Below are 10,421 nucleotides of genomic sequence, written 5' to 3' on the forward strand. Positions count from 1 at the left end.
GGGACATGGAACATAGGCACTCTAACAGGAAAGTCCATGGAGGTGGTGGACACCATGACAAGGAGGAAGATTAATATTATGTGCCTACAAGAAACAAAATGGGTTGGTGCGAAGGCTAGGGAGTTTGATACTTCTGGCTTCAAACTTTGGTATACAGGAAAGGTGAAGAATAGGAATGGGGTTGGAATAATTGTGAATAAGCAGTGGAAGAAGGACGTAGTGGATGTCAAGAGGGTGGGAGATTAGATCATCTCTATCAAACTTGTGGTGGAGGGAGGTGCTTTCCATGTGATTAGCGCCTATGCACCGCAAGTGGGTTCGGACGAACAACACAAGATAAGGTTTTGGGAGGATCTAGAGAGTTTGGTTCAAGGCATACCTTTGGGAGATAAGATTTTCTTAGGAGGAGATTTAAATGGCCATGTTGGGAGAGAAGTGACTGGATATGGGAGTATTCACAGAGGCCATGGTTTCGGGGTGATCAATGCCGAGGGTAAAACTATTTTGGACTTTTCCTCAACCTTTGATCTTCTCATCGCAAATACATGTTTTAAAAAGAGAGACGAACATCTTATAACCTATAAGAGTGGCATGGCAAGCTCTCAAATCGACTTCTTCTTGTTGAGGAGAGTCAACCGGAAATTTTACATTAACTGTAAAATTATCCCGGGAGAGAGTTTGACAACACAACATAGGGTGCTCGTCATGGATTTCCTCGTTGAGCAAAAGTTGAGGAAAAGACATTATACGAAGAACCCAAGGACGAGGTGGTGGCGGATGAAAGGTGAGGAACAAAGAAGCTTCCTAAGACGGGTAGGAGAAGAGGCAAAGTGGGATGGAAATAGAAGTGCGGAAGAGATGTGGAGGAAAATGGCAGAAGTTATTAGAAGAACAACAAAAGAAAGCTTTGATGAATCTACAAGAATAGGACCAAGAGACAAGGAGTCCTGGTGGTGGAGTGCCAGTGTACAAGAAAATATAAAGATAAAAAGGGAGTGCTTTAAAGAGTGGTCTTTATGCCGCAACGCAGATAACTGGGAAAAATATAAGGCAACTAAGAAAGAGACAAAAGTGGCTGTAAGTGAAGCAAGAACAAGAGCATATGAGGGTCTCTACCAGTCTTTGGGCACAAAAGAAGGAGAAAAAGGTATATATAGAATCGCAAAGAGCCGTGAAATAAGAACGAGAGATTTGGATCAGGTTAAGTGAATAAAGGATAAGGATGGAGAGGTGTTGGCTCAAGAGGAGAAGATTAAGAAAAGGTGGAAGAGCTACTTCTATGAGTTATTTAATGAGGGACAGAAGACTCTTCTGAGCCTTGGTCGATTATGCACAAGGGAAGAAGATCAAAACTTTGACTACTATCGAAGAATTCGAGACTTTGAGGTAAAAGAGGCTCTAAAGCAGATGAAAAATGGCAGGGCAGTAGGACATGATAATATCCCGATTGAGGTTTGGAAGGGCCTTGGAGAAAAAGGCATCAACTGGTTAACCAAGCTTTTAAATGAGATTTTAAGGTCAAAGAAGATGCCTGATGAGTGGAAAAAGAGCACCTTGGTATCTATCTACAAGAATAAAGGGGATATACAAAGTTGCAGAAACTATAGATGGATCAAGCTTATGAGTCATACCATGAAGTTATGGGAAATGGTGATAGAATGGAGGTTGAGAAAAGAGACACAAGTAGCAGAGAACCAATTTGGATTCATGCCAGGCAGATCTACCACTGAAGTGGTATACCTTTTAAGAAGGATGATGGAGAGGTATCATAGTAAGAAAAGGGATCTACATATGGTGTTTATTGATTTGGAAAAAGCGTATGATAGGGTACCAAGAGAGGTCTTATGGAAGGTTTTAGAAAAGAGGAGGGTAAGGATCGCATATATTCGTGCAATTAAAGACATGTATAATGGGGCCACAACTAGTGTGAAGACTCAAGGTGGTGTGACAGAGGAATTTTCTATTGGTATAGGATTACACCAGGGATCATCCTTAAGTCCATACCTTTTCAGATTAGTCTTGGAAGTACTCACAGAGCACATCCAAGAGCCTGTGCCATGGTGCATGCTTTTTGCCGATGATATCGTCCTTATGGGATAGTCAAGGGAAGACCTAAATAAGAAGTTGGAGTTATGGAGAGAAGCTTTAGAAGTGTATGGTCTGCGCATAAGCCTTAGCAAGACGGAATATATGGAATGTAAGTTCAGTCCGAGAAGGGAAAACCCTAATATAGAGGTGAAAATTGGAGAAAATACCCTACGAAAAGTTAAAAGTTTTAGGTATCTTGGGTGCATCATACAGGATAATGGAGAGATTGAACAAGATGTAAATCATAGGATCCAAGCAGGGTGGTCAAAATGGCAGAGTGCATCTGGTTTTATATGTGACAAAAAAGTGCCTTTAAAACTTAAAGGTAAATTCTATCGCACCGCTATAAGACCGGCTATGCTTTATGGTACGGAGTGTTGGGCAGCTAAAGGGGAGCACGAACATAAGCTGAGTGTGGCAGAGATGAAGATGTTGAGATGGATGGGTGGTCATACGCGATTAGATAAAATAAGGAATGAAGATATAAGGGAGAGAGTTGGAGTAGCACCCATTGTGGAAAAGATGGTTGAATCGCGTCTTAGGTGGTTTGGACATGTGAGAAGAAGATCGATAGAACATCTAGTCAAGAGGGTGGATGAGATGGAAGATGGACAAGGGGCGAAAGGCAGAGGAAGACCTAAGAAGACCATCCATGAGGTGGTCAAACGAGATCTACATGTAAATAGTCTCTCTGTAGACATGACATATGGCAGAGCACAATAACATCGTTTGATTCATGTAGGCGACCCCACTTAGTGGGACAAGGCTTTGTTGTTGTTGTTGTTGTTGTTGTTGTATTCACTTTTGAAAAAATATTTTAAAAATAAATAAATAATTTATTTTGGAATTTGAATTGAAACTAAGGCCATATAATCTAATCATATATCAAAACATTTGAATAAAAATGTATTTCAAATAATTCAAATATGATTTACGTTTAAAACAAAACACATAAAAATATTTATATTTAGTTTACTCACGTAACTCCAAGTTGAGATTTTTTAAGAAAGTGAAATAGTATGCAAATAAAGTGAGGGATTCTCATCCTACTGAATTGTTTAATTTATTGAAAAAATAATAAATTTTGAGAGAAAGAATTATGTGGAGACTCAAAGATTAAATTGTGTTATATAGTGTTAGTTTTGATTCCCAAATTTTATAGTAACCAATACTATTAAATTATTTTAATTTACAATTAAAGTATTTAACAACCATTAATTAAATTATATGTTATTGATCATTTAAAAATGAAAAAAGCTTGCATCCAGTGAATTACTACTTCTTTTGTATTTATTCGAAAAAATTGTTGGTTTATTTTTTGAAATGAAAGAGAGAAGTATTTGCTCAAATGTCTATATTAAATAACACGTCGCACTTATATAAAGCATAACAAAAATCTAAGTTTAATATTGTCGAACCTGTTGCCTATTAATTCAAAAAAATAAGAAAAGTGTATTTCAAACTCCAAAAAAAAAAAAAATTAAAAATATACAAATAATGATATAAACAATTTCATTACATTGTTCCCAAAAAAATAATAAACTTAAACTCAAAGCTAATTACTTTCTAATTAATTTTTTTTAATTTTTTTTTTCAATATTCTTGTAGATGTAGTTCTTTCTTGCAACCTTCACAATAATTTTTTGTTTTGTCTTGTATGGGTTGATTACCAAATTAAGAGTAATGCACATTCTTGTTGTGTCATCAATCTAAAACAAAATACAAAGTCACACTAGAAAATTGCTTAATACAGACAGATTTAGTCTTTATTACAGACGAATTTTTAGTTACCGATGGATTTTTTTCCGTCGAAAAATTACCGACGAATTTTTACTAGTTATTGATGGATTTTCCCTCGATAAATTCTTCCCTCCATTTTCCTGAAACAGCGAACTTTCCGACGGATTTTCTGTCGGTAATTACAGACGAATTTTTCGACGGATTTTCCATCGGTATTTACAGACGAATTTTTCGACAGATTTTTCGTCGGTAATTACAGACGGATTTTCCGATGCATTTTCCGTTAGTAATTACAGATAGATTCTTCGACGAATTTTCTGTCGATAATCGGTAACAGGTTTTCTGACAAATTTTCAGTCTGTAATTTGAACCTTGAAAAATCATCCCACACTCTGAATACAGACAGAAAATTCGTCTGTAAATCCGTCAATAAGGTAAAATAGCATTTTTTATATTTTTTATTGTAAAATAAACCTAGTTTCATACAAAATAAATATAAATTTAATGAATACAAATTTTTAACTAATTTTCATCTAACTTGTATCCAAACATTCATAGTATTTCAAAATAACTAATATTTGATATTAGGAATAGAATCAAACATGATGTTTGGTTTTGACAATGTATCAAGAACAAAGACATTTAGTAATCTCCTCTAACTAGTCCAATATCATTAGTATATATTTCTAACATACAAGAGATAATCATTTATAAATTTATTTTGATTTGAATTGATTTTGTGACGAGGGCTTCACTTAATTTATTTTTCCTTGCGTCCATCTTGTGAGCAAGTCAAGTGCAACTTCTAGTTGGTCCATAGGAACTAAGTGTCCAGCTTTATTTACCTGTTTAATATAACATAAACAAATTAAACATTAATTTTAAGAATCTTGAAAATTAGATATCTAAAATCTATTGGGATATTATTATTAGAAAGACATACATACCTTCAAGAAAGTGACAGTATTTGTTGCTCTGAAAAGCCATGCAGGTCCCACAGTAGCTCATCCTGAACAACCAACACAACAAAATGCTTATTAATGAATTAATTAATAAATTATTCAAAGCAATAATAACTGATGTGTTACCATGAAACCAGAATAGGAGCAATAAAAAGGGCAAACTGCTGATCCAAGTGAACTACTATAAGAACCCTAATGCTGATATGCAAACTGGAAAACTGAGAGAGCACAAGCAAACTCTTCGAAACCAAGTATCACATTGTGCTTTGCGCCAAACAAATCAAATATCTAAGAGAGAATACATTGAGAAGCTTATATGAGTGTAATTCCTATTTTGTAACATGAAAGGAAAAAAAGACATGGAAAAAAGGAATATGAAATTTTTCATACCAAAATGCAGGTTGACTAGGTCCTTTAAACACCTTTGCGAGTATATAGCGAGGTTTGTAGTTATTCTTTTCACTATTTCCACCAAAGCAGAGCTCACTTTAAAATTAATGTACAAACTTTCAGAGGCAGCTGCACATTTGAAAATAAAATGGAAGATTAGATTGATGGACATGAAATTATATTTCTAACATTTAAAAGCACTTTGACGTGGTTATTTAGAAGTTCAGATGAAGAACAACGGTAAGCTATCTTAGGATGACATAGAAAGCTGATAGAGTCAGGATTATTAATAATTTAATACTAGGCTTGGGATTGTACTAGTAACAATAGAACTTGACCTGATTGGAAAACAAGTGAATTAGGCTACGGTATTATTGAAGATCATCTTACTATTAATGTCATAATATAGTTCCTTTTTTTCTCTAACTCTATGCCTATAATTGAGGTGGAGAGAAGATAAAGAAAAGAAAAATGGAGAAAGACAAACTTTTGCATTACAAAGAAAAATTACATTTCATTCAAAATTAATCATCTACAAGACAATAGCAAACCTGCTTTATAGAAAGCCCAAAGTTGAACTTGTTGGCTGAAAAGTAGTTTTCTATGATTGCATACTTGAATACACTTTGTGAGAGTGGCTTACAATGCCATATTGGAATGAACTTAACTTACATAGTACATTAATAAGAAACTGAGACCACAAGTAGTCCACAATATTACCCTATGTAAGAAAATTGCACAAATGAAAATCAAATGAAAGGAATGTTTCACTATAGTTTAAACTCAAAAAATGAGAAAAGGGAAGGATTCCATCTTTTTCTTTGATAGAAGAATTTGACTACTACAGAGAGAAAGAGTACACAGATTTACATTGCAATTGCAAGAGCAAACAAGAGAAACTAAGGATTAAACAAAACACTCCAAACTCGCAACATACATGAAATCTAAAAGAGAAATTCGCATCATAAAATCCCAAAATTCACACCAAATAGAAGTCAAATCTAATCCCACCAACTTATCTGAAAGAGGATGGATTCTTACCTGAGCAGGAAATTGAGTCCTCAACGAACTAAAGGCATTAGGCACGATATTCATACCACCATCACTGGCAGCCTTGAACACCCTATGAAGTTGTCTCTTCTCATATTCAAATAGAAACAGAATCGTGCCAGCCTTAATCTGCTCTACAAAGTGAATTGCAGATGAAGGGAGACCGAAAAGTCCCTTATTAAAACATTCCTTCTTCGTTGCACTATTTGACAAAAATATCGCTCCATAATCCGGTAGCTTTCCAGCAGCATTGTAATGCTTATCATAAAACCTCATTGATAATTTGATATCTTTTACTACACAAAGCTATCACATTAGAAAATAAAAACAACAGAATGTATTGCAGAACTAAACATAAACATAAACAATATTCACCTTTCAAGCTTCAAACATTATACTCCGAAGTAATAATCAGTAACATCTTTGTCAATAAACGCTAATATATATGAATAATTTGAATCCAGACACAAACCTAGGTCAACAACAGCTACAGTCCAGTACGATTACGCGATTAACCTTGATCATTCCAAATGCAAATACAGCCATGTCTCTTTCACTAGCTGCATTAACTACACATGCTGAACCCTACTTTTACAATAGAAACACGGTAAGGGGACTGGTAATAGACACACACTAATTCATAATATTCTAACAAGACAAAGTTAAGTCACTTGTTTTCTTCTTATAACTTAAGAATGTAGAATCTAAAGTGCATTATCAATTTCTGTATACCTTTTTCAGACTACATAGGTGCTGGCAAACTGCATCTAGTCCTCCTTTCCTCAAAAGTTCAATGGAAGCAGAAGCAACAGTGGATGCAGGTATTTGACCACTAGTCTTCTCTTCTACCCACTAATTGGATAAATATCTTTTAAAAAATTTATTCTATGCCAATATAAAAAAAAAGTCAGCACAATCCAGTAATAAAAAGGAACAAAGAGGCTTTTGCATCACGCAGAGTCGAAGATTTGTAGCGAAAGGCAGCATCTTTAGCAAACTCTGTGTCCCCTGCAGGAACATACGTATCAGAATCAGCAACATAATGTATGTCATTGATACGTATCAGAGGAGCAATGGAACTTCCCTTCTTTTCTTGGTACCAAGCCAAGGAGGAGGCGCCCTTCCCCTAACAACCTCGATTTCTCCAAATCACTCCATTCCCACTTCGATCCCCCTCCTCATCCTTCATCGCCGCCAACATCACCAACAACTCTGATACCACTACTCACTTCTGATACCAGCTCCAGGAGACCACAACACCACAACTGCTCTCCCTTCTTCTATCTGGTTTCAATTCAATCGATAAATTAGGGACAGCTATGCAATATATATATATAGTTTCTAGTTTCTAGTTTGTTCCTAAAAGTGCATAGTTGGTTTCCGAAAAATAGGGCAGCTGTGCAATATTTATAGTAAGTTAGTAACTAATGTCCATTCTAATTCAAATTTACTCAAAAGTAGTAAGTAAACAACAATTCAGATTGTCACTACCTTAGGGACAGGGGGTGCCTTGGTGCTGCATGCTTTAGTAAGGTCTTTGCAGAGATATGTGTACAATGAATCGGCATCAGGCTTCGAATTATATAGATATTCAGCAACATCTGTATCTGAATACCGTATAACCTGAAAATTTGAAAACAATAATTCATAATATAATTTGCCATTTTAGAACCAAAAGAAACCATGGCCTTTGGACATGTAGACAAGAAACTCTAGTGCAGTATTTTATCATTGACTGTTCAGTAACTTTCTCATTGACTGTTCAGTAAGTTTAATGATCCTTAATTAAATTTTCTCATTGACAAAGTAAATACTCTATGATTAGTCAAACTGCATCAAGCAAGCACTAAGCTACGTACACAAACCAATATATTATGCAAAGGCCAATTATTAAAGTATTTCTTCCACTTCTGATACCATTATCATAACTTCCAGCTAGTTCAATTACTCTTCAGCACATGCATATTTATCGATGATTCACAAACAGGAATGGCAAAAGGGATTGTCAATTTTCATTATAATAACCACATAAACAGCACAGACATAAGCCCATAACTATCGATTCACTTTTTAGTTACCACTTTTATACACAAAATCTTATCAATACAGGAATATACTATACCTTGCTGTATACTATAGGATTCTATCTGGAGTGGAAAGTAAAATGTAGAGTTCTCTGTGTATTGCTTTTGTAGATAATAAACAGGAAGGCCTGAAAAGAAAGCGGATTCAAGAAAATTGGTGTTTTCTGTCTTTGATGCTGATCCCTATTTTGATATTTGCAGCAGTATCCAATTTTCACATAGAAAGAACACAAAAATTGAAATTAAAATTAGAGTTACACTTAGAAACTAAAACTTTGCCATCAACAAGAGAACATTGTAAATTAAAATAAAAAAGTAACTCACCAGCAGATCTGTGGCCAAACTAGCCATCACATTAGATGTATTCATAATAAAGTTACTAGGGATCATATTCCTGTACAAAACTGTCAAAGAAGAAATGCACAGGGTTAAGAAATTTAAAATTTTGAACCTCATCATGCTATTCAAGTAGTACGCAAGAAAAATTGGAATAAGTAACACAATGCAACTGTTTAGAGATTAATTTATAACTAGAAAATCAAATTAATATCACAAAGGCACAAAGGCACACGAAAATCAAATTAATATCAATCAACAGCAAAAGCAACCAGCAGGCATATGAACAAACAAACAAGCAAACATCTAATTACCAAGCAATGAAGAAAATCCTGCTCTTGGGGACATAGCCTTCGGTCAAGAACTCGAAATCATATATAGCATAGTGGCACTCATTAGGAGGGAGGCAAGCAGCAAAATCTTCGTAGCCTTGAGCTGGCTCACCAAGCTTCTCCACAATGACTTGTTTTTGATTCTCCTCAATCTTGAAAACTATGAACCTGTGAGTCCTTTTTGTCTTGAGCTCCAAAAACTGCAACTTGCAGTCATTATGGACCGCCATTCCAGAAGCTGCATTTGCCTGAGAGATTGAAAGGCACAGCAAAGCAAAGAAATTATGATCAAGCAGATACCCACACGAATCATTACTCACGCATATTTTAATCTTTTTGCCACTTGAGTAGCTAATAGTTCCTCAATAAAAAATAAAATCAAGTGATTTCGATCTTCACCCCTAATTTGATGTCCATTCAACAAATTAGAGGGGAAGATTCTGTGGATGAGATCCCAAAGCATGTTATGAATTTTAGGGTTAGCAAGACTAAAATTAGGAACAAAAATCAGTAATCAGATCTGGAAGGGAATGATACAATGATCAGATCGAGGATGTGGAAGAAGCCGATAAGATCAGCAACACAAACGCAAAGTGCCCAAACCGGTGATCAAAATATTTACGAATTTCAAAACTAAAAAATAAATAATAAGGAGCTATCTAGAAAATTGAAGCACAGTAAAAAAGGACAAGAAGTGGAAATAGAGGAGAAACGAAGAGGCCAGACTATACCATGGTTGCGTTCGCGTTGCCTTTGAAACTTGAAGAGAGGGAAGTAAAGGAAGGAGAAGATATAGGAATGAATTTGAGAAGCTAGAGCTTGCGCGAAGGTAGCTGCGGCATTGACTAGAGGAGATGATGGCTGTAGCGCTGAGAAGATATGCGAGCTTGAGGGGCGGTGGTGGTGGAGCTTGAGCTTGCTTTGTTCTGGGAACAAGAAAGAACGAGAGAGACAGGGGCTGTGTTCTACTGGTTCAGTGTTTAAAAAAGAGGAGAAGAAGGAGAAGGTAGCTGTGGCGGTTAGGGTGGCCGGCAGTGGTGCTGTGGGTGAGGAAAGGAGAAGAAGAAGTAGCCTGTTGACGGAGAAGAAGGGTGAGGAATGCTAGGTTTATCTCGTTTGATTTGTCTACTGTGAATGGAGCTCGGGCAATGATAGGTTTAGCTTATTATTTTCGACGGAAAATTTTAAATTACAGACGGATTTTATGTCTGTAATAATTTAATAAAACGCAGTGTTTTGTGCATTTGATTACAGAACAATTTCCCACGAAAAAAATTAATTTCTCCGACAGAATTATTGACGGATTCTCTTTTCCGTCTGTAATTTATGCTAATTCATTTTATTTGTTTTCCGACAAAAACATCCCTCTAACATTCCATCTGTATTTTTGTGGGATAAAATCCGTCGGAAATATCCATTTATAATAACTAATTTTCTAG

The 10,421-nt window shown here is 35.6% G+C and overlaps 1 protein-coding gene across 1 annotated transcript; it reads right to left on the reverse strand.

Annotated features, from left to right (window-relative positions):
- Nucleotides 1–7,451: 7,451 nt before the first annotated feature.
- On the reverse strand, nt 7,452–8,998 carry LOC110264235 (uncharacterized). The gene is made up of 4 exons (XM_088493642.1): nt 8,965–8,998; nt 8,639–8,718; nt 7,722–7,853; nt 7,452–7,514 (listed from the first exon to the last, which is right to left on the reverse strand). The coding sequence occupies exons 1-4, from the start codon at nt 8,996–8,998 to the stop codon at nt 7,452–7,454; spliced, it is 309 nt and encodes a 102-aa protein (XP_088349768.1).
- Between the last annotated feature and the right edge of the window lie 1,423 nt (nt 8,999–10,421).

Source organism: Arachis ipaensis, chromosome B7, assembly GCF_059453495.1.
Source record: "Arachis ipaensis isolate K30076 ecotype BB chromosome B7, ASM5945349v1, whole genome shotgun sequence".
NCBI lineage: Eukaryota > Viridiplantae > Streptophyta > Magnoliopsida > Fabales > Fabaceae > Arachis > Arachis ipaensis.